Raw genomic sequence first — 24,621 nt, forward strand, 5'->3', positions numbered from 1 at the left:
CTCATGCTACGTCAAAGGATACATCTAGTCACATAATTTCTCATGCCATCTCATGGTGGTCAAGGATAAATCTATGGCTAGGATCTCATGCTAGCAAAGGTGCCCAAGGGTCAAGGTTTACAAAAATGGGATAGATCCCCCCAAAATGGTTCTCTCCCTTGCATGTACAAGGATGAATCTTAGGCCTTTGTGTGGACCTAGTTTCTCATTTCTACAAGAGGTACCATGGGGGTAAACACATATCACATGGCCTACATCATATGGTGACCAGAGGTGATTTACAAAATACAAAACACATAACATTCTTTTTGGAGTACTATTCCAGGCAGAGAACGTCAAAATTTGACCAAGTGATGATAAATAAAGTTCAAAAGACAAAGTGTTCAAAAGGCATAATCTTTATCTTCTACCACAAAGTTTGATTCTTCATTTGTTGATGGAGTCTTTCCTTCAGCAAGATTGCCTTTGTTGTTGATGCAGCTCTTCTTCACATGAAATGCTTCATTCTCTTGGGAGTCATTCCTCTCTTCTTAGGCTTGTCTCTTGGACAGCAGCTGTAGAGAAAACCTTTTTAGGTGGCAATACTCCATAGTATGGTTGGGTACTCCACAGAAGGCACATATCTTTTTCTTGGTGTTCACCTTGATGAAATATTCACCATTACAGGGCTTTACTCTCACTCTTGGCTTCTTTTGGAATGCTTTCCTTTGAGATACATAGTCAATGTCAGAGGAACTATATGATGAAGGCATATTGGGAAGGTCTTACCACTAATGTGGCAGTGTCCAGTCCCTTACAAAGAAGTCTCCTTCTCCACAAGTATAATTGGTTGGAGAGAGAGTTAAATACCCCAAACTCTTAGCATAAAGGAAATTCTAGGCACCACCCCATGTGGGGGCCTTTGCATTACATCATCACCTATGTCATGGCCTATGGCACTAAGTGTGCCTCTTCTACACACACACACACAACCATGTGACTGCTAGTGGATGCACACATGCTCCTAGCAAGCCCTTGATCACACATATCCCAACAATCTCCACTCTCCAAACCAAAGTTGGATTATCATGTCATCTCATGACCACATTCAAGTCAACTACAAACCAACGTTGGGCTATCCTGTTTGTATAGGGTTTGCAGTTATGATATCTAGCCATGCTTATTCTAAAGCAGACGTGGGTTAGTGTCAACTCTAAGCTAGAGTTGGGTTTTATGTCCACTCATTATGGTCAACAAGCAAAGTACTTTTTTGTCTCGCATCTCTCCCTCTACTTGTTTGTCTATTTGTGGAAGGGTAGTGTTGGGGTTGCATTTGAGGGGTGCGATCATCTGATGTGAATTCCATTTGTGATCTGAGGCAAAACCTTGGGTACTCTGAACCAAGTTGGGTATCATGTCCATTCATGTACCAAAGTTGAGTTATTATGTGCACTCATGTTTGCTCCATTCATGTCCATTCATGTACCAAAGTTGAGTTAATATGTGCACTCGTGTTTGCTCCAAACCCGAGCGAAGTTATCACGATCTGAGTGAAGCTATCATGGTGAAACTCAAGAGCTACCACGTTTGCACATGTTCGCTCCGAACCAGAGTTGGGTTATGAGGTTGATTCATGTGGGTTGATGAACTAGAGGGCATCACGTCCTCTCAAGCAAGTCCTTTTTTGCCTGGTCAACTTGCTTGCTCAAGTGAACTGGGGCTTGTCCACGTTGGACCAAAGTTGGGTTAGCAAGTGTCCTCTCTGAATGAGAGCCGGGTGATGATGGCCACGGGGCTCCGAAGGTCATGTTGACAGGCGCAAACCAAGGTTGGGTTGTGATGTGAGCACTCAAGTGAGAGGTGGGTTATGATGTGATGGTCTAACAAGCAAGTACTTAAATGTCTCAAGAGAGTATGTGGATTGAAGATGCTCTGTGAGCTTGTGTTGCAGCCATGGCTCTCTGACCTTGCATCTTCATCCTCCTCTTGCCTAACTGCCTTCCCCCTTAGCATCCATTGCTCTGCACTTCACCATGAACCAGCAAGCCACTCGCCCAGAAATCCAGCAAGATGAATCAGAGTCCTCCGATGGTTTGCTCTCTCTCTCTCTCTCTCTCTCTCAAAGCTCCTTTGCCTGCTCACAGTTCCTTGATTTTCTCTTCAAATTTTGTCCATCCTGCCTCTACCTGTGCGCTTTGAGCGTTTCTGCCGGCCTGCACGCAGCTGATTGGACACTTCCCGAGTTGCATGAACGCCCATGACAGTTTTCGCTTGTGTTTCAGGCAATGACGACGCAGTCCAAGTTGAGGGCTCCGTTTTTAAAAGCGCCGCTGTCGAGCGAGACGAAGCATTGCCACCCAAAGTCGCGTCGGAACTGGAAGTGCTGCATGAGGGAGTGACAAAACAAATCGTAAAGGAGGGTCATGGAAAGCCTCCTTCGCAACATTCCACTTGCTTTTGTGAGTGTGCGTTGAGGTTTATGCAGTGAGATTTACTTCATTGTGAAACTATTTCAACAAGAGGGTACCTCTATAGATCAACGTACAGACAGGATCTTTGTCCAGGGAATGTTATGACCGAGTCTTATAGGAGTAAGCGTGCTTCGCTGTTGGGAATAGATACTTAAGACTGGCAAAATTGATATTTCTTGTATACGACAGAGGCCAACAACTCTCTTTCTCAATCAATGTGTGTCCATCTGTGACTTCTTTTCCCTGGAACAATATAACATCTCCAACGCATCACAACAATGCAGCGATAAAATAATTGACATGGCAAGCTTGCTTTAAGAGGTACTATAATTTGCCAAGGTAGTTGAGCAATCGGCTGAATGCTTTGTGGACTTGTCAAGGCTTTGCATGGAAACTATCATTCTCGGAGACTGGGTCTTCCCATATCTTTAGTTCTTGTCAAAAGTTTAAACTTTCGGGACCATTATATAAAATACAGCCTATTATGAAACATAGAGGTGAAACATCATGCCAGCGTAACAACCCAAGGACAGATTTTACTGTGCTATGATAAGAATATTGCCATTTTTACACTGATGCTTTGTTTCCATTTGCAGTGTAAATGAACTTGGGTTCTGCTTGTTGTGAATTGATAACTTTTGATAACTTGCCTTTACGTCTCTTGTTTTTTGAACTGGCAGTACATTATCGAGCATGGACTGAGATGACCATGCACAAATTTCAGGATACTTTCCAGGAACAGCAACCGATGGAACTGGTCCTGGGGCATGGTGAATCATCAGCCTTAGCTTCCTATCCCTCTAGTATTCTGCCCAGAATTGTTAGAACTACATGTATTTCACGTATTTGGATGGGTGCATTCACCTTTTACTTTCTTATGTATGCTGCCAAAATTCTCTTAAATTTCAGATGTGACTTTTACAACCTTATCTATTTTTTCTACCAGAGAAGACAGTACATCGAGGTCTCGCTATAGCAGTTGGAAGCATGAAAGCTGGTGAAAGTGCTCTCTTTCACGTTGGTTGGCAACTTGGTTATGGTGAAGAAGGGAATTTTTCCTTCCCTAACGTGCCACCAAAGGCGGACCTTATCTATGAAGTTGAGATGATTGGGTTTGAGGATGGGAAAGAAGTGAGTGTGCAAGTGTACCTTTCCAACTGTGCTCGGAATTCATGCAATCTCTCCTTGGTGTCCTTTTTGATTCATGTACAGTTCTGCAGTGGATTTGTCATGATTCGACCAAGTACACCAGCTTTTTTCCCAATTCCAGTTTATGTTTAATGCATGACTGTTTGTTGGTGAGGATTGAAAGACGATCTCTGATGTGGAGCTTGAGAGTAGCTTTTTATAGTGTGTGATGTGCATATTTTATAGAGCATGTAGATGACAACATCAAACACTGCACGTGTAACTTGGCAGAGTACCTGTGCATGCAAATGTTTTTAAAAATCTACTTTTTCACGAGAAATTTGTCACGATTAACGAAGCTTATGCTGAAATTATGCATGTAGGGAAAGCCTCGTTCTCAGATGACTGTTGAGGAGCGTATTGAAGCAGCAGATAGGAGAAAGGCAGATGGAAACCAGCTTTTCAAAGATGACAAGATTGAGGAAGCCATACAGCAGTACGAGATGTTACCTAATCCTTGCCAAAACCTGATTTTCGTCCCAAAACAACTAAAAGGTTATCAGAGTTAACAAGAGGGCTGTCAATTCCTTTTCTAATCAATACAACTGTAGAAATGAAATGCCACACAATTCTATACTCACTTTTTATGAGCTATTCTGGCAAAAGCTAAGATTGCTAGTTTGGAAAGTGCACATTGATAATCCCTCAAAGGTGTGCTCCTGCTGAAAGCATATAATGTGCAGCCTGCAAGACAAGAAATACAGCAGAAAAGAACCTTGGAAACAGCAAGTCACTATAATCCATCTTTTTGTCCTAGAGATGGAGGTGTCAAGTTTGACTCTTGCTGGCTTAAACATGGGACGTGCTCCATAGCAGGGGTGCGTGAGATGTAGTTCTGGGCAGCACCATGTGCTCATATGTGTGTGATGCTACGTCCGTATCATCAAACTCCCTTACCATTAGCAGCTGTCAGAGTTAGGATGATAACACACTGCTAAAACGAGTCTTTAGAAAGAACTATCTCAATATTAGCCATACGACTATCATATGTATGTGTCATTCAGATTGTCAATCATGGCAGAATATTTAACGAGGAATATCCCTAACCATACTTTCCCAACTTGTGGGCTGAAACACCTCAACCGTCTGTGCTTGCTCACCTGTATATGATTATGTGGATGACTTAATCTGTGTTGAAACTGTTGTTGCCTTATGTTTCTTATATGCTTCATGGGCTCATCAAGGCTTTTAAATGAAAAAAAAAGATGTTCCATATTGGGAATGAACTTGCATAACCGCTGCACCTTCTTTCTAGGCTTTTGTGCTTTGCTTGTGTGGGAGAGTCTTCTAAAGCAGTTAAAGCTTGACTGAGGAGAGTGAGCCTACTTCTTCATTTGCCTTCTCCTTCAATGCTAGGTGTCAGCACAGCTGGGTCTGCTGTTGACCTTTGGAGTTGTGACAAAAACTCAGTACGAGTAATATGGGTAGGACTGTTCTAGCCAAATAGTGCAATAGGGGGCATTATAGGAAGGGCTATACAAGTCAACTTTGTAGTGCACAATACATCAAGTTTGATATGACCTTCATATCTCCCTAGTCTACTAGATGCTAGAAATAGCAGGAGGGGACAAAAGGAATGAGAAAATGAGTGAAGGAACTAATGTGCATGCCGGGTGTGCGAACTTGTGTGTGTGTGTGTGTGAGAGAGAGAGAGAGAGAGAGAGAGAGAGAGAGTGTGTGTGTGTGTGTGAGAGAGAGAGAGAGTGTGACCTCTGCTGTTCAGCCTCGTCAAGGTTTCCGTACAGCCTCCCCCTTCTGTCCATACACCTGTACGGTCCCCATACAGCGTTCGCACGCTGTTTGTACGTCCGTACACACAGATAGGTTAGGTGGACGTACCTCCGTGCAGTTCTGCACGCAGTTCCGTACAGTCCCGTCTGCATCTCCGTACAGATTTCAGGAAGACCACGCTTCGTACGTCCGTACAGCTCCGTCTGCATCTCCGTACAGTCCCGTCTGCAGCTCCGTACACGTTTGTTGTTTCTGTACTTCTCCGTACAGTCTTGTGTCTGTACACTCTTTTTTTCCTTCTTGTCTTGTCGTAGTTCAATCATGGCTTCAGGTTTGGATGTTTGTACATATGCTCGAAAAGAAAGGCCCGCAGATGCTAAGCGCCGCCTATCAGAGCCTGCATCACAAGATGATGAACTTACTATGGAAGCTCAGTACGTGTTTGACACCCTTAAGGATGATTTTCAGCAGTCACGACAGGAATGGGGCAAACTGGTTCCAGAGGTCACGTACAAATTGAAATTGCCGCCCCTCGTGAATCCTCTTAGGAAGTTTTCTCAAACTGCGGTTATAATTTTCTTTCCAGGAAGAATCCCAGTGGCCAGTGATGTCGCGCAGTGGATTAAGGCCATCCTTGGAGGATGCTTTGTAGAGGGAGTGTATTTTGCTTCCAGAGGCTTTTATGAGGTGCATTTATCAGATGCTTCGTGCAAGCAGAGGCTTCTCGAGTTCTCTCCCCTGTTTTACGAGAAGTAGATGGTACATGCCATGCCCTGGTCCCCAAACAAGGATTATCAAAGTCTTATACGACATCATTGTCTTGTATGGGTTGAGGTTGTTAACTTCCCGGACTATATGCGTGAAGAGTTGCCTGGCCTGGCTGCTTCTTTGGGACAGGTCATTTGTCCTCCACGCCTCATGGGAAACCGTAACAGGTTCTGCATTCTCTGGGACACTGATACACCTACCCCTCCTTCTATTGCAGTGGAAGTTGAGGGAGTGCAATTGGGAAAAAAGTATTTTGAATTGAAGTGGGGCGTGTTTGCAGGAGCTTGTTTTGCCTGCCACAAGTTTGGGCATCTAGCCTCTGAATGCCCAATGGTTCTGCATCAGCCCCCTCCCAATGCCTTGCCGCTCCAGACACGGGAAATGAATGAGAATTTGCAAGCTAAGACAGCAAATAGAAATGGAGCAAAGAATGCCAAACCAATCAATCAGGTGCAGTCACTTGCTGGAAAAGGAAAAGATAAAGGAAAAGAGAAGATGAAGGAATTTGCGGGGAATGATCAGGATGGTTTTCAACAACCTAAGAAGGTGGTTGTATTGAAGCAACGCCCCCTTCAATCTCGTCAATGGGATGCTTCCTCTCCTTCACCCGGACAGGCTTCTACTTCAGCTCCTATCCTTCAAAATTGGGTGGGGGTATTGAAGAAGGGCATCCCCATATGTGATTCAGAAGAAGGGGAAAATGCTATGTCTTTCATGGATCATGAAGGAATGCAGCCCATGCAGGCAGAGGCTTTGCCTCTCTGATGTCTTGTTTTATTCTGATACCTTGCTGTATATACCTCTTTCATGCCTCAAACACTTAAGTGCTTTACATACAATGTACAGAGCCTCTGCAATGTCTCCAAGTGGAGGCTTTTATGGAATTATGTACATAAAATGCAGCCAGATATTGTTTGTTTGCAAGAGCATAATCAACACTCCATGGTTGGTCATCATGATTATTTTGGCGGTTATGATATATATTATGCTGGTACCACTACCTACTCAGGTGTATGCATACTGGTTAGACATTGAACCTCAGTTAGCCTTCAATGACAACAGTGGCAGATGATGGTCATACAATGTAATGTCAATGGTGATATTCTTGAGTTTGCATCAGTCTATGCTTCCCAGACCTCTGCCATGAGGGCTTCATTATGGGATTCTTTATGCAGATATCCATGGAGATCCAATGCATTCATCTGTGGAGATTTTAATAATTCCCCTCTACCAAGAGATAACACCACTTCAAGATCTCATATGCTATCATTGGAAAGACAGAAATGGGATAGCATGCTTCTCTCTGTGCAGGCTGAAGATTTATGGCTGCTTCTCCAAGGGTCAGTGCTTGGATATACTTTTCATCATAATGCTCTTACTACATACTGGGCAAGGCTTGACAGATGGTATTTGTTTTACCCACAACAATTTGCAGATTTTAGCCCTCATCTCCTTATAGATTTTTCATTGGGCTTGTCAGATCATGCCCCATTGTGGATGAATTTGCAGCTTGGCATGCCTCTGGATGATTTGCCACCCCTTTCCAGTAGATTATTGCATGTTAATCAGGCTTATTTCCGACATCACTATTTCCAGCAAATGATCAGACTTGCAATTCATCCCTTGCCTTTGCAGGTTGCATATGACTGAATGGAGGAATGAGGTTAAATGGGCAAAAAGGACAGCACAACAATTGACTGAATTTTCTCAGTTAAGGCCTGTCTCTGATTCAGAAAACGATTTCCTTTCACATGCTCAGATTAAATTGACTGATAATGATTAGAGGAAATTGCACAAATGGCAGATTAGGGCAAGAATGAAGCCCTTCATGGATAAGGGCTGCTCATCAAAAGCCTTCTTCTAGGGCTTGCATGCTACTCGAAAGAAAAACTCATGTCTAAGGGTAAGGAAGCTCGATGGCTCTTGGACGCACTCTTTCTCTGATCTCCAAGATGAATGCCAAAATTATTTCCAGAAATTGTTCTCCGCTCCTGGTTCCCCATCAAATCAAATGACTGATGCTAGGACTGAGTTTCTCCAATATGTTTCTGGAATAGTGGAAATGGATGATGCTCTTATCTTGGAGAGACCTTTTACTGACACAGAACTTGATAATGCATTGTTCCACCTCAGCAAATACAAGTCCCCTGGTTGGGATGGCCTTACGGTGGAATTTTATATTTCTTTTTGGGATGATTTGAAAGAAGTCCTCTTGCAAATGATCAATGTTGCCTGGCAAGAAAATCAGTTGCCGCACTCTTGGAAGCATGGCATAGTCAAACTTGTGCCCAAAAAACATCTGTGTGACCATATGTCAGATTGGAGGCCTATTACTTTGATGCCTGTAGTTTATAAACTCATTGCCAAAATGATTGTGCATAGGCTTCACAGGATACTGGATGCGGGACTTCATCCTCATCAGTATGGGTTTGTGCCGCGAAGACAAATCCATGACAATATATCCAATGCCTTGACTGCAATTGAATATGCTAAGTATTCGCATCAAGATGTGCTCATATTGCAGGTGGATATTGCTAAGGCATTTGACACTGTTCAATGGGATTTTATCTCTCAAATCATGACAAAGTTGGGCTTTGGTCCCAAGATAGCAAATGCAGTTTACTGGCTTTACTCTAGCTCTACTTCTCAGTGCATTCTTGGGGGTCATTTGTCTTGGTCATGGACATTGGGTCGATCAGTTAGACAGGGCTGCCCTCTCAGTGCTCTCTTCTATGCCATTGCGACCCATCCCCTTTTAATGTATCTTGATCATCTTACAAACACAGGATAGATGACTGGTCTTAAAATCCCTGGGGCTGCATCTTTTTTGGCACAAGCATATGCTGATGATTCCTTCTTTATGCCACAGAATTCTCCCCGGGAAGTTCACATGCTTATGACCACTCTTTCATTGTATGGTTTGGCAGCGGGATTGCATGTCAATTTTGACAAATCTAAATTACTTTCCCTGAAACAATGTGACTGGCATTCTATTCTTTGGCCAGGTCAGGTGGTGCATTCCAAAGATGTAGTCAGGCATTTGGGATATCCCATAGGATGGCATATCACCAGGAAGCAGCAGCTAAAATGGATCTTCCAAAGACTTCAACATAAACTGGAATACTGGAAGATTTCTACTTGGCCTCTTCATGTCAGGCTCAGAATAGTACAGTCCATTGTAATGTCCTATGTCCAGTTCTATTTGCCTTTGCTGCATTGGTCCTCCAGGGATATTTCAGCCTTTATGTCTCAAGCTATGGAGATGTTATGGAGGACAAAAACTACTGTGAAAGCATTGAGACTGATGAAGATGGAAATGGTGTGCTCTCCTAGGATGCATGGTGGACTTAATGTCCTCAATATAAGATATCATGTACTTGCAAGGAAGGCAACTATGCTGCATACTTTTTTCCGCCAACAACAGCCATGGACTTGTATGCTAGCATCCATGTGTGTCAACATGAGGACTTGTGCTTATGGTCATTGGACTATTGATCATTGGGAGGTTGTCATTGGGAGATTTGTAGGGAAGATACCTGGTTGTCCTTTCTCTACTGCTCGGATACTTGACTGGAAACAAGTACTTTCTAAGGTCAAATGGGCTCCTGATAATTGCTCGGGGACAAACTCAATGAGGAAAGAAAGTATTCATTGGAGTGCCATCTTTGACATTCCACTCGCTTTACAGGAACCTGTTCGGGCATACAATCTCATGAAATTGGGAATTAGATACATACATGATGTGGTAGATGATCAGGGCTATGTTTTATCTTTTTATCAGGCCACTGCTTCCTATGCATTGGGAATGCATCATAGGTCTATATGGAAGAAAATTGTTGATTTGTTACATCCTTTTCTACCTGTTCCTCCTGTGGCTGACACAGACATGCTTACGGATTGGCAATTGCAACCCTCTGCTACATGCACTCATCCTGTTCCTCTTTCTGCCTTAACCTCCATCAAAGCCTACAGGCTTCTTCAGCCTGCTCCATGGATTCAGCAATATGCTAATTCTCTGTGGCATATAAGGAAGCCCCTCTCATGGTGGCGGAAGAATCTCGGGATATTATGGAAGTGTAAAATGCCTTTGAAACAAAGACTTTTTCTTTGGAGATGTATGACAGGCATATTGTCAGTGGGGGTCACACTTGCTAAACGTCGCATTGCACCATCCACATGTTTAACATGTTAGGCTCCTTCAGAGACTGTTCTTCATTTGCTTTGGCATTGCCCGTGTTCTAGGATCCTTCTCAGGAGAATTTCAGATCATCTTCGGCTCCGTTTCCCGAGTCACAGATTTGGGAAACATTTCTGGCTCTTTGGCAGATTTATGAGGTCTTTGTCTCAATACTCACTATTTCTCTCTTGGGTGAGATATTGGGCTCTTTGGACAATCTGGAGTGAGCATAATTTGGCATACTTGGGTCGGCAGATTCACAAGTCATATGAATCTTTCCGAGCCTCATTGTGGCAATCCTTATATGATGCCTGCCATGAGGGTGATATGGATGCTTCTTGCATAGAGCTTTTCTTTTTAGTTTTCTGATCTTTGGGATACTCTCCATTTCAGAGACCTCCCATCATGTAAATTCATGAGCATATAAATATATTGCACTGGATATTACTATTAAAAAAAAAAAAGTGTGTGTGTGTGTGTGAGAGAGAGAGAGAGAGAGAGAGAGAGAGAGAGAGAGAGAGAGAGTTTATTAAAGTCTTCGGAAGACCGATGGGTCTATGAGACTGAAAAACCTGATACAATGAGCTGTGGTAGTGGAGCTACTAAACGAGCATCCATACCAATGCAGAATGCAAAAAAATGCAAAATGGCAGTACTAAGTACAACATAGTCATATCCCGACTATATGTATATATATATCCATCTCAGCATCATCGTCGGCATCACCATAACCATCATCGTCATCATCATCATCATCGTCAGCAACACAATATCGGGATGTATGAGGCTGTGGAAGTGGAGGCATGAGGTCAGCAATAGAACGTTGTTGCCTCCTCAAGGGTGCAGTCCTGATACGTCTCTTGGTCGTAGCTCTGCGTCTAACCAAGGCCACTGTGACCCTCGTCGGTCGGGCTCCGACTCTAAACAAGGAGGGGATGTCCCCAAGTGTGATATGTGAGTCAACCCTTTGTTTGAGCTGTCGGGTCACAGGCTCTGGGTCACGGTCATGTCGAGGTCTCGCCTCGAGGGAGTCTATGTGACCTGGCTGAAAGAACTCCGTGATAGAGCTCTGAGAGGGATCAGTCGAGGGAGAAGGCTACTCCTGTCTCTGTGCTCGGAGTATCCTATCTCGGTGTCTGAGCATCTCATGAATGAAACCAGCCAAGCATCGCTAGTCTGGGTAGGAGAGGACATGGGCCAACATCCCATAACTATCTCTGAAGAGGCAGTAGAAACGCCCTCGGATCTCATAGTAAACAGGACACCTGAAGATAAAGTGCTCCTCCGTCTCAACCTCCTGCATGTCACACAGTGTGCATATGCGCCTCTCCCTAGGTAACCGCTCTGCTCGGCCGCTCTCGATACGAAGTCTGTGTGAAGAGACCCGGAACTGCCCAAGGGAGATCCTCAGCGAGTGGGGTAGGTGAATCTGCATGTGTCTTGGTGGATCAATGAAACCCTCCACTGTGATATGTAGGAAGTGATCTTTGTAGAACTCATCTTCACTGGAAGATCACTTGGGCTCAACCAAGTCCGGAATATGTGTAGTTGTAGTAGATCCTCACGAATAACCTGGTTGACCTCGTGTGATAGGAGGGGAGAGAAAGGAGCGTCCATGCTGTATTGGAAAGGAGGTAGTCTGTCCATGTGGAGCCCTAGTCCTGCAAACCATCTCTCTGTGCGTGCATACCAACACCTCTGATCTTGCCCTGTTAAAAGTGCCATAGAAGAGGACAGTGCTAGCCATGGTATCCTGCTACGCCCGGATGTGTAATCCCCATACTCCCTGACTCGGTACAGATATGTAATGACCTGAAATGCAGCATCTAGCTGTAATGGGGGTGACCCAAACTCCACCCGAATGATCTGGTGAGGGACAGATGGCTTACCACGGATCATCCGTGATAACATGAGAACCTGTAGCCGCTCCACCTTGGCCCACTCTGTATCTGACAAATCTGCCCCCCCAGCATGGGCTGCCATACATCCCTGCAGGGCGGACCAAGGAGTCAAAAAGCCAACCCTTTGGTCCGTGGATCCTGAAAATGAGAGCGGCAGCACTGTCCCTCTAGTCTAGCCAATGAAGCATATCCTTTGCTCAGGCGCGCCTGCATTGCGGGTCTCATGGTGAAGGTGAGTCCGGAAAAGACGACCCCCAGATAAGTGTATGATGAAACTACCTCAACAGGGGACTCATCAAATGTGAAATGCCTGAAAAAGGTCTAAAAAGTCAATGAGAAAGAAAACTGAAATCATCATGAGAGTACTGTCAATGTTGCACATTGCGTACACAAGAGAGAGAGAGAGGGGCAAGATAGCCTCGTTTATAGCATGCAAAACAGTGCCAACCAGAGGTGTTTGTGAGGAGGAAATGGAAGAATGAATACGTGGCAAGCGCAATGGAACAATCCATATGTGGCAAGGAAGCCTTATCTATAGTGTTGGGATAGGGGCTGCAAATAGCCAACCCAGGTCCGCTTAACCCGACCCAGGTCAGCTCAGCTGCCCCGACCTTGGTCAGCCGACTGACCTGCCCTTGGTTAGCCGACTGACCCGCCCCTGGTCAGCCACACTGCTGACCTGGTTAGCCCCAGCCAGCTGGCACAAAACCAGCCTGTAACAGGCCCTTGACCAGCCTTCTAACCTGCCCCTAACCCTGGCTAAATGCCCTGGTAAACAGCCCCCAAACTAACTGCGAAAACTACTCCTTTTCAGGGCAGGCACACTCACATAGAAGCCCTTCACTCTCCACACATGAGATGCTCTAAATGAAGATGCAACCATGGACCCTCCAGCACCTGAATATTGGAATCACTTTGGAGAGAGCACCTGTCAATCTGGATCCTCGAAACACAATGCCACCATGAACAGCAAAGAGATCTGCTTGGCTTTTGGTTTTCCATACCAGTGTGCAGTGAATTCCAAGTAAAGAATGCTGAGCTGTAGAGCAAACCATGCCCAATATCCATTGGCGAACACATAACATCTAGGAACCCCGAACAATAAACTCGAAAACGTCCTGTCCATAGTCTTTGCTACACCAAGCAATGAACTTCGAACACATCAAGTCCATAGCTCAGCCCGCTCTTCCGCCCATAAGCCCTCTCTGGCTGTGGCATCCCTACCTTTTTGCTAGAAAGCAGGTGCAATCTGGAGTTCTTGAGCAAGAGCTGCCTCGGATCACCAGACTTGTCCGAAGAAGAGCCTGCCTGATGAAGTTGTGTCCTAGTCCTTGGATTTCGTCTTGTGCTTGGACCGACAATCATTTGCAAAGTGACTTCTCTTCCCACGGGCATAGCACCAGCTTCTTCCTTTCTTCTACACTATCAAAAGTCCCTGATCACCACCATGAGACACTTTCAACTTACCTGGGACAGAAGAATAGATTCCTCCTCTAAGAGAAGGGAGCAGATGTCATCAAAATCCAACTGATTTGTCGAAACTTGGCACCGCAATGCTTGGGAAACGACATCATACGCTGTTGGAAGCTTCGTGAGGATAAATGCAGCCAACTGAGGAGAGGATAAGGAAGCACCCATTGCCTGTAGCTGGTCATGGATTACCTTGGCCTTCATTATAAACGGCTGCATCAAGCTACTTGCAGGAAATTCAAGACTGTAGAGCTGACCTTGCAAAGTGACAACCCCCGTATGAAGAATCCCGGGCATAGAGATCCTCAACCTGGATCAGACTTTAGAGGCACTAGCCAAGGTTTGCACTGCTGGGGAGACCTCGTTCGTAATGGTCCGCACCAACGCCGAATGTGCCTTAGAATCACGGTCCTCCCAATCTTGGAGTTCCTCAAGGAAAGCTTCATCCCGGTCAATCCCAACATATCGAGTTCTTTGGATGTTTGGGCTTCCTTTCATACCCTTGAATGATTTCCTAGAGGCTTTTGTGAATGAACTAGATTTTCATGTTCAGCTTCCAATGAGCATATTGGATCCATTGAATTTGTCCTCCTTGCTCATACACGGGTGTGCCATGGATCCACTCCAATCACTCACACACACGTGTTGAAAATCGGAGGAACAGCCCTGATGAAGGGGAGGATGGGTGGGAAAGAAGAAGAGATAAGGAGGGTGGCTGGGGAAAGAAGAGAAGGGGGGCCGGATGGGAAAGTAGGAAGGCAGAAGAAGCTGCTAAGGCACCTTCTTCAAAAAATTCCAAATCCCTTGGGGTCCATGCCTGCAATCATAGTTTTTTCCATACGTTAACATACGCATACGGTATATGGGTACGGAAGTATGGATCAGCCCCTAGGGCTGAATCATTCGTGACCCTAATTTTACAATTTAAACAACCAGGAAAATATACATTGTACACATTGAATTGACAGAGAGCTACAAAACTTTCAACTTCAAACTTCAAACGTCAAACTTGTATTAATTTTAAAGTGAAGAAATTGAAAATTTTTCAGTGACCAGCACCCTGACCAGCACCCTCTGATGTGTGTCACGCCTGCCAGTGGTAAATTTCATGAGCCCCACACTCTCCAGGTCCAAGGCCAGCTTCTAGACGACTTGCGGCTCTGATACCATGTAAATGTTGCACATTGCGGAAGCATACATGAGAGAGAGAGAGAGAGAGAGAGAGAGAGAGAGAGAGATTGAATGAGGCAAGATAACTTCGTTTATAGCATGGGAAACAGTGCCAACCAGAGATATGGGAGGAAATGGATTTATCCAGATGTGGCAAGGAAGCCCTATTTATAGTGTGGGGGTAGGGTCTGCAGATAGCCGACCTAGGTCTGCTTTACCTGACACGAACTTGGTCAGCTGACTGACCCAACCCTGGTCAGCCACACTGCTGGCCTGGTTAGCCCCAGCCAGCTGGCACAAAACCAGCCTGTAATAGGCCCTCTACCAGCCTTCTAACCTGCCTCTAACCCTGGCCAAATGCCTTGGTAAACAGGCCGCAAACTAACTGAGAAAACTACTCCTTTCCAGGGTGGGCACACCCACATAGAAGTCCTCACTCTGCATGCATGAGATGCTCTAAATTCTAACAAGTACATCCCCCATGCGGAACTAGAGGTGTCTATCTCACATCTCCAAGACTGATGAAACTAAGAAAAGACTACTTATGAAACTAGGAACCATAGGAAAGAACCACCATGTATCAGGAAGTTCCTATCATGTCATGTTATGTGTCTTATATCATTTGTCGGGTATCATTAGGGAGTTGCTTGCTAAAGGTCAACTCCCACGCAGCGGAATCTCCTTAAAGTGCCCCTTCTGGGGCTCAAAACTAGGGACCTTTGGCCCACAAAACTAGGGCTTTGCCCCTCACATCAAGGCAAGGGCCCAGCCCCTAGGTCTGCCTTATATAAGGCCTGGTTGGCTGCCTGCCCAACCAGCCTCTCTCTTGGCTGACCCATGTGCTGGTCTGTCCCACCTCTGCTGCACCCTACTGCTCTGTACTTTTGTTGACGCCATCCATGAGTTCATAGCCTCTTCTCTTGGGTCCCTGCTGCTGTCCTCTGCTCCGCCTTATGCTCCTGCAGATCAGCCAGGTACCCTTGTCCTCTCTTTTCTCTATCTGATCCCTGCCCTCATGGCAGCCATGATGCTGCCCATGTGGCCATCTCTTAGACAGGTTCACCCCCCCATGCTCTCCTCATATGGGGGCTTACAGATGGGGAGGTGACCTTTCCAACACCCTTTCTGACTGACACATCTAGGCACAATGCCAACACTTCAATGACGATGCTCCAGTAACTCCCTGGTCGTAGTCCTTGGGAACGTTTCGATGTCAAAATCTGCTGAGTCGGCCAGTTTATGGCAGACCAGTCGGTATTTTCAAGGGCCCTTGAGGCTTATAAAAGCAGCCCATTGCAGGGCATTCATTGATCCAACAGGTCAGCCATCAGAGGAGCAGCAGGAGCAGCTGTACTCACACCCTCAGGCCTACATCGAGGTGGCAGAGGAGTCCAGGAGTTGCTGCAGACTGAGCTCTCAAGGGCTAGACCTTGGGTGTCTTCTAGGGCAGCAAGGTGTTGTGATCTGCAGGGAGAGTCCACATGTACTCGAGGTGGAGCATGCGGGCTCAAGTCTAGAGATATCCGGCAGATAGTATAAGTACCTGGTGGTAAGATCAAAGGACCACGCTCTGGTGGGACTTTGGATCTATCTCTTTTGTATTGTGTCCATAGCTTTGGACGGAAATATATTGTTTTGGTGGTTTCTATATCTGGCTGGATTATTGTCTATTGATGAGTCTGCACATCTATTTGATGCACATAAGTTTAAGAAGTTTGTGATTCCACTCCCCACACATGCTGTGTGAGTTCCTGGGCTATTCTATCAGTCTTCCGCTGTGCATACCCTCGATTTCTAACATCTCTTCGCTGCACTCTCTGTGGAAAACTCTTTCTTTTCTGCTATGTGCCTCCTGCAGGCTTCAGTAGCGGCTCAACTCCTGCCAAATAAGCTCTTTAGTTCTCTGCAGACAAAGATCCCTCTGACATGTAGAAGTCTGGGACTGTTGCTCCTGCAAGAACTCCTTCAACTCTCAAGTTCCCTCTGTTCTTCACCTTTAAGAATGATCTGCAGGTTGAACTGTGTATGGAACTCTGGAACATTGCTGTGCTTCTGCCCTCCACGTTGCTCTCCAGCAGGTTACTGCAGGAGTGCTCTGGAGTGCTCAGGACCAATGGAATGAAGAATCTGCAACTGCCATGCCAGACTCTTTATTTTACTCCCTCTCCCTTGCAATCCTCTTTGGACACACTGAGATGTGGTGATCTGTAGTGATAGCATCTGCCCCTTTTCTTGGGCTTATTTGCATTCTTCTTGTCCTTTCCAGATGGCTCTGCTGCATCATGCTTTGGCTGAAAACCAGCAAACTTTGCCTTTCCTTTGTACTTAGCAGCAAATGCCTGCTCTACACCACGCATATCATCTTTAAAGACAGATTATTATTAGCTAGTATATTATCTTTAATGTATGCTAGCTGTTGTTGCAATAGTTTTGGACATGTATTTATCGATTTGGTTAACAGGGTAAAGACAGAAACTTTTTTTTTTTGAAGTAGGAAAAATATATGCATGCTGTCCACATGCTCAGTTCAATGTGCTGCCTTTTGGCAGCCCCTTTCTCCCTCATCATTCCCCCTGTCTTTCTACCGGTGTCAATCCTCCATGCTCTCCTCGTATGTACGCCTTACATGTGGGGAATTGACCCTCATTCTCCATCAGCAGGTTCTTTCAATTATCGAAGTCTAGTGTGGCTCCTTAACCAGTTGATCTTTAGTTGTCTCCATCGTTTAGTGGGAAGGATCTGGCTCTTCCATCGTAAGGCTGGCTCCACCAAGTTTATTTTTCCACATTCAAGTGGAAAAGCTCATTTTCAGTGCAGGAAGAGTCATCACCTTGATTCCTTGGTGGTCGGCTTCTCTTCATCACCCCCGTTATTGAGCACTCTGCAATTATGGTGAGGTGAGATACATCCGTCGACGTGGATCTCACTTCTTTGCATGACCATGAGGAGTCAGTAATGGTAGAGGTTCGCATTGAGGCAACAAGAATGGGAAGGGTAGCAGACAAGAACACAGGGCCTGAGACAGCCCATTTAGCGGCACCATAAGCTAGCCAAAAGGCCACCCACACAGGCCAGCCAATGGCCAACTGGACAAGGAGCCAGCCAACCTAGCCTCAGTCTGGCTAGCCAGCCAACTAGAATAGTCAGGAGTTTAGGATGATTTAACTCTTCTTGAACATTGGTATAAAGTGTCCTCCAGTCTTGATGCAGTACTACGTTTACAGATATAGCTGCAATTAACACTCTCCCTGGGGAGGGAGCCAGGTATTCCCTGCTCCTCTCCCTCCCCGCGTGAAAAAGGTAACTTCTATGAGGACTTTGAAAACAATACAAAGAATTACCTCTCTGTGAGGCATTGAAAGAGAAAACTGGCCATCTTTTTGTAAGATTTGATATATTTAATCTTTTGAAAGTATAGGTTGTTTTCAACCTTGGTGGGTCCCAATTTGTTTGCATGCACAGCATCAGATCATGACATTATTATTTTTCTGTGTTTGGATCAGGCTCTGGCGTATATGAATGATGAGTTCATGTTTCAGTTATTTGGAAAATACAAGGACATGGCGAATGCTGTAAAACATCCATGCCATTTGAACATGGCAGCCTGTATGTTGAGATTGGATCGTTATGATGATGCAATTGCACAGTGCAGTATGGTATGTTGAATTTGTCAAAGCTTGATTAAGGTCAATTTACAATGACTGGCTCAAATCTTTGTAAAAACCACTCAATCGAGTCGTTTAATTTCTGCGTCAGATGCCCTAGGGATATAAGATTTCCAGGATCCAAAAAGCTTTTCTAGTGTGCTTGCTTGCCTTAGCTTGACAAAACGTTTGAAGATTATTGAGGCATCACTTGAGTATTGGGCTAGAATGCAAACAAGCAGATTTTCTGATTGCTCCAAATATGCTTGGAACTTCATCAGGTTTTGCAGGAGGATGAGACAAATGTCAAAGCTTTGTTTAGACGAGGCAAGGCTCGTGCTGCTCTTGGTCGGACAGATGAAGCCAGAGAGGATTTCAAGAAAGTTAAGAAGCTATCTCCGGAAGACAAAGTTGTTGTTAAAGAGCTGCGTCTACTTGCTGAACAGGACAAACAAGTATATGAGAAGCAGAAGGAACTGTACAAGGGATTATTTGGTCCTTCTCGTGCTGCAAAGACAAGAAAATTGTACTGGTATCAGATATTGTGGAGCTGGATTACGTCAAAGATTAGATCAATTTTTAGAATTTGCAATAATAAGGATGATTAGCATTCCGAGTAAGAGAGAACCTGCAAATTGCCAGATTAACTTCCAAGGAGTGTTAACTCTCGCCCCCCCAGGGAAGATTTGTGTCCTACACTGATCGTTACCTATTTGGCAGTTTGCATATATTTGGACTTGAGGTGCTAGTTTGGAAAGAGTGACCTGTCCATTTGTTGTAGGCATGATAGTAATTTATGGCTAATGTCTTAGTTCTAGTTGCGGCAAGCTCTGAGCGGATTTTGTGAGTCTTTAAGATAGTAACTTGTCTTATGAAAGAGAGGCCGGCGAACTGTTTTCCTAAAAGCTATATATGTACATGGAAGGACTGTTCAAAGAGAAAAAGGTCTCCATTAAGGAGGAACTTTATGCTAAAAGAATAAAAAACGATTCAGTTATTGCCATTAAATGTTCTCAAGTTCCCAAGAATCACATTAAAAGTAGAAACCGTAATAGTGTTATGATTCTGTTCATTCATTGTCTGTTGTAATAGCAGATGCACGTGCTTTGAAACAACTATTGATCTCTCTCTGCAGAATGGAATATCTGAACGTTCTGTACTAAGACACGCCTGAATTATGCACACACCAAATTTATGTACTGCTTAATGGCCCTAAAAAACTGAGACACGCTGAATTGGTACCCTTTTTTAATTCTAAAGTGTTGGATAAAGCTAGGGCAAGTCTTGAGTTGAAAATTTGCATTTGTATGAAATTAATAACCTTAAAAGAATAACATATCTTAAGAAGGCATATGGCTAAACATGAGAAATATTCTTGTTCAAACTATGGAGAGAGCAGTTTATCCGGTTGTTTGATCTACATCTTAAGCATAAAACAAGGCTCTTTAGAGTGAACCAAGAAAGTCACCTCACGTCACCGTTCATGAAGTTACTTATTTTTACAGCTTTCTTGCATGTGCAGTTGTGAGTAAATGTGATAGGTGTGTAACTCCTAGATGCATGAGTCAATACACTAATCTTGTTGCTCCTGAAGGGAGCCTTTGTGATGGACTGATTCGTTGGGTGTTGAAGAAGCGTGATAAGAGAGAGTCTTGCATGCTTGCCTCGAGGGAGCTGGTGTAGGATGGCTCACCAACTCGAGCTCATCTTAATAAGAATGTGTCAATGCAGGCCATGAAGACTCTGCAAGGTGTAGAAACGTTGGGTGGTTAGTGGAGTGGTGATTTCAAGACAAAGGTAGCACATTTATTGAGTTGAGTGGGTCTTTGAGGCCGAGGAATAATCCTTTGCTATTCTCGAAAGCTATGATGTGCTTTCTACCAGGTCCCAAGAAGAAACAGATATTTGTATGTGGCAAAGGTACGAGGATACGTGGCAATTGCGCATTGACAAGGGATCCTTCACCAGTTTGCTTGGGTAGTTCCTTACATGTTACTGTAAAGATTTTGAATGCTCATATGGGCATAGAGAGAAACATATCAGGGAAGATTTGGAAGCTAAGTGAGTGTCTAAGCCATGCCAATTCAATTTGAAACTTAACTGTGGTGAAATCTTGTAATGGCAACCAAATGGACGTGGAAAACAAAAGCAAAAGGGGAAAAAAGAAATTGGCAATTGGAAAGATAAACATAAGAGAAGGTCTCTTGTTGATGACTCCTTGGATGAGGTTGACAAGAAACAAGAATGGTGATACTTTGCAAGTTCTTATGCAAGAATGGTGATACTTTGCAAGTTCTTATGCAATGCTTTGTTTGTTTGTCGAATGTGAGTATTACTAGATACGGGTAAACAAAGGCTATCTCCAGGTTAATCAAGAGGTTCAATCTCATGTATTTACCCTTTAGAGAAAAAGAATCGTAAATCTTGGTATTGCAAGGGTTTGAAGGGCTTAGTTTGCTTCATGCATATCCCTTGGATAGGTGCAATGAGCGTCGCCCTTGATATGGTGTTGCCAAGTGGTGCACTAGGGATAAGGAAAGTCATCTCATGGCTATGAAAATGCAAAGGGTTTTTGTCTAATTTGTGGTTGTAGATCAGAACATGGTGAAAAAGAGGATTGCACCGATTAGACCCAATACATGATATCAATAGCTCGAAGTTGAAGAATGGCTAGATTTATGGGATGATATTTGTTTCATTAATTTTGTGTCCAGTAGACTCTTTACATATGCAAGGATTCATTCGAATTGATTGGCAAAGAAGATGGGCTTCAAGGACACTAGATCGGACTGAATCTACATTTGTATTTGCCTTACTCAAAGGTACGAAAAAAGAGAGAGAAAGTTGCTATGATAAACTCACAATTGAGGTATAGTGTGGCTGCATCCAATCAAGCAATCACTTTCTCCTAGCCCAAAGCTATCACTTCAATCTTGTGTATGACAATATTTGAAGGATGACAATGATGTTTGCATTGCTCAAGGGTTTAGGCTAATGCAATCACACGTTAGAGAAAAGAAAGAGAGGCATTGAAAAGGTGGGTTTCTAAAGACAAAAAAAGCTTGGAGGTGAGGGTTCAGCGTCTGTACATGGTTGATCATATGAAACTTCTTTAGGAGACTATTCACATATTTCTATTGGCTCATGAAGGTGCTATCTGAGTCTCTTTAGAACTCAATACCAAGACAATAGTGCATAAGTCCAAGATCTTTCCTATCAAACTTTGCAGATAAGCCTTGTTTCAACTTACTGATGAAGCTATCATTACTTCCTATCACAACTAGATCATCTACATACAAAAGTGCAATAGTAATGTCTTCCCCTTGAACTTTGTAGTAGAGAGTATGATTTGCATTGGACTTCATGTATCCAAGATTAACAAAATACTTGTCAATTTGTTGTACCAACTTCTAGGTGCTTGCTTTAAGCTATAGAGACTTTTCTTGAGATGGCAAACGTGATGCTCTTTCCATGGTTTAACATACCCCGTTGGTTGCTGCATGTAGACTTCCTCGTCTAGCTAGCCATTGAGAAAAGCTTTTTTGTCATCTAGCTGATATGCATTCCCATCTACTGAGTGTCGCTAGTGATACCAAAAATCTTATGGAATCCATCTTTGCTACTGAAAACCCAATTGTTTGCAATGGCCTTCTTTCTTGGTGGAAGGTTGCATAATTCCCAAGTATTGTTTTTATACAATGCTTCCATTCCTTCATTCATAGCAATTTGCCATTCTGGCTTGTCAACTGCGTACTCTGGCTCTTTTATAGCCATGGTTGTAGTCATAAGAGCATAATTGGTGGTTTCAATCCGAATTGCTTTGCCTTTTTGAGCATATGTCAATCTTCCTAGGGGTCTACTTTCCCTAGTAGACTGTCTGAGTTGCTGCTCGTCTCGGGGTGTCTCTGGCAATTCTTGCTCTTCTTCATCACCCTTTTCTGTAGGTGATCACACTGGGTGATCACACTAATTACTGTCACCTACAGTCACACTAATTAGTGCGCTTCGGATGGGTTCACCGCCAATCGTTGAAGGACTGGGTAATAAATTGGGTAAGAGGGCGAACTTCCATACTTTAATAGAGGTGGAGGCGAGAGCCTTCGATCTGCTTCTTCCAGTGATGCATTAGGGCACTGTTGGGTAGATCTTGGAAGGACTGCAGATTGGGTCACCATTGAACATCTTTGGGCGGGGAGGAGGGGGGTGTTGGAGGGACATCGTTGTTGTCCATAGGCATGGGTTCCTCTTCAACAGTCCCAGTGGGTGACAAGTCGATGGTGGGCATATGTACAAAATTCTTCGGCTTGAGGAGCGTGTTGAGTGCTTCCTCTGAAAGGTCGACATGAGTGTTGGAGGAGATGGACTGGGAGGTCCCCTGCTGTGCAAAGCTTGTGTTGGAGGCATTGGAGGAGTACACGGGGAGGTTTGTGCGGGGGAGTTGGGGCGGGATGGCATGGGTGGTTTGCTAGGGGGGGTTGGGTGGGATCAATAGGAGGCGATTGTGGGATTTTGACGGGTGGGTGGTGGACTTAAAAATTGCTATGGATTCCTGCCCCTCTGCCTCAGTGACTTCTTCAGGATATGCTATGTGGATTGTTTTAAAATTGTTGACCAAGGACTCGAGAGAGTCCTGGAGAGCTTTACAGCACCCAGTTATATAGAATGATTATGCCAAGGGGATGGTAGGCAACTAGGTGACTTTGCGTTTGGGCTACTGAGGCTCGGCCATAGGTCTGCATCCAGTTGATATCGGCTTGGAGGCCGTCGGGAGTGCAAACCCATGGGATGAGTTCATCAGGATTGGCTAGTTGCATCACGTCATCGTTTTGTGGGTAATTGGTGGACTTTGTGATGACCCGACGCCACGCTTGGAAGTTGAGCAGGATGGGGTGCGCAACAAGGGTCTGAAGGTTAGAGGGGCAGAGAAGGGAGAGGCTGGCGGGTTGAAGATCGAGAGAGAAGTATGACATGGCAAGGATGGGGCGGCAATGGTCAGCATTACGACAAAGGATTGTTTGGAGTAGAGGCAGAGGTAGGGCAAGCCGATCTAGAGGCCGTGGCAGAAATCAAAATATGCAGCAAATTCAAGAAAACTAGTCCTATGGAGGAGGACATCGTAACTTTAGAGGCAGGGGGAGCCAAAGAGGTCATGGTGGATGGCAGAGAGGCCAAAACACAAACAACAATGTTGAATGCTACTACTATGGTAAAATGGGTCATATGGTTAAAGACTGCTATAAAAAGCAGAATGACATCATGACTGAAAAATTGTAGCAAGGCAATTATGCATCCTCTAGTAGACAGTGTGATGACAGAAATGAGCATTTGTTTATAGAGCAGCACATGATCAATTCTGTGACAAGTGCAGAAGAAAGCAATGATGTGTGGTATGTTGACTCAGGTGCATCAAACCACATGACAGGTCATGCAGAATGGATGCAAGATGCAAGGAAAATGGAAAGACCAAGATTTGTGGAGACTGGTGATGATACTGCACATCCTATTGTGCAGATGGGTCAAATTCCTTTGTCTATGCAGGATGGGAAAAAGAAATACCAGTCTGAAAAATTTCATGTCCCGAATATCACCAAGAACTTGGTTTCTATTGATCAAATGGTTGAGCAGGGCTTCCAGGTCAGATTTAATCCTTATGGATGCTTTGTTGAGGATATGAAAAATAAAGGTTGCTTGATAGCAAAAGGGAAGAAGAAGGGCATGATGTTTATGTTGGATGCAGACATGCCTGAATTGAGTGCAGCAATGTTTGCACATGGGGCTGGTGTAGTCGTAGATATAAATATCTGGCATAAACGCATTGGTCATGTTAATGTACAGTGACTTAAATTAATGTAGGCCCAAAATATTGTTGCAAGATTGCCTAAGTTCAAGGTTGCAGAAATGCATAAGGTATGTGAAGCCTGTCAATTTGGAAAATAGGCAAGGAAACCATTTCCTAGACATGTTCAAGAGAGTAAGAGGCCATTGGAATTAATCCACTCTGATGTGTGGACTACTAAAGCTGCATCTATTGGAGGCTGTCATTATTTTGGCACTTTTATTGATGACTACAGCAGAAAAGTATGGGTGTATTTTATAAAAAAGAAAAGTGAAGTGTTTGGGCA

The 24,621-nt window shown here is 44.3% G+C and overlaps 1 protein-coding gene and 1 pseudogene across 1 annotated transcript; both read left to right on the forward strand.

The window, feature by feature from the left end:
- The first annotated feature begins 2,366 nt into the window (after window positions 1-2,366).
- On the forward strand, window positions 2,367-18,991 carry LOC147905986 (peptidyl-prolyl cis-trans isomerase FKBP42-like). Its single transcript, XM_087382604.1, has 6 exons — window positions 2,367-2,438; window positions 3,131-3,220; window positions 3,397-3,581; window positions 3,962-4,133; window positions 18,359-18,511; window positions 18,781-18,991. The coding sequence occupies exons 2-5, from the start codon at window positions 3,154-3,156 to the stop codon at window positions 18,376-18,378; spliced, it is 444 nt and encodes a 147-aa protein (XP_087238730.1). The 5' UTR covers window positions 2,367-2,438; window positions 3,131-3,153; the 3' UTR covers window positions 18,379-18,511; window positions 18,781-18,991.
- Window positions 18,416-19,107, forward strand: LOC147905987 (peptidyl-prolyl cis-trans isomerase FKBP42 pseudogene; annotated as a pseudogene).
- The last annotated feature ends 5,514 nt before the right edge of the window (window positions 19,108-24,621 follow it).

This window comes from Dipteris shenzhenensis, chromosome 1 (assembly GCF_047967505.1).
Source record: "Dipteris shenzhenensis isolate YYH24624 ecotype China chromosome 1, Dip_SZ_1.0, whole genome shotgun sequence".
NCBI lineage: Eukaryota > Viridiplantae > Streptophyta > Polypodiopsida > Gleicheniales > Dipteridaceae > Dipteris > Dipteris shenzhenensis.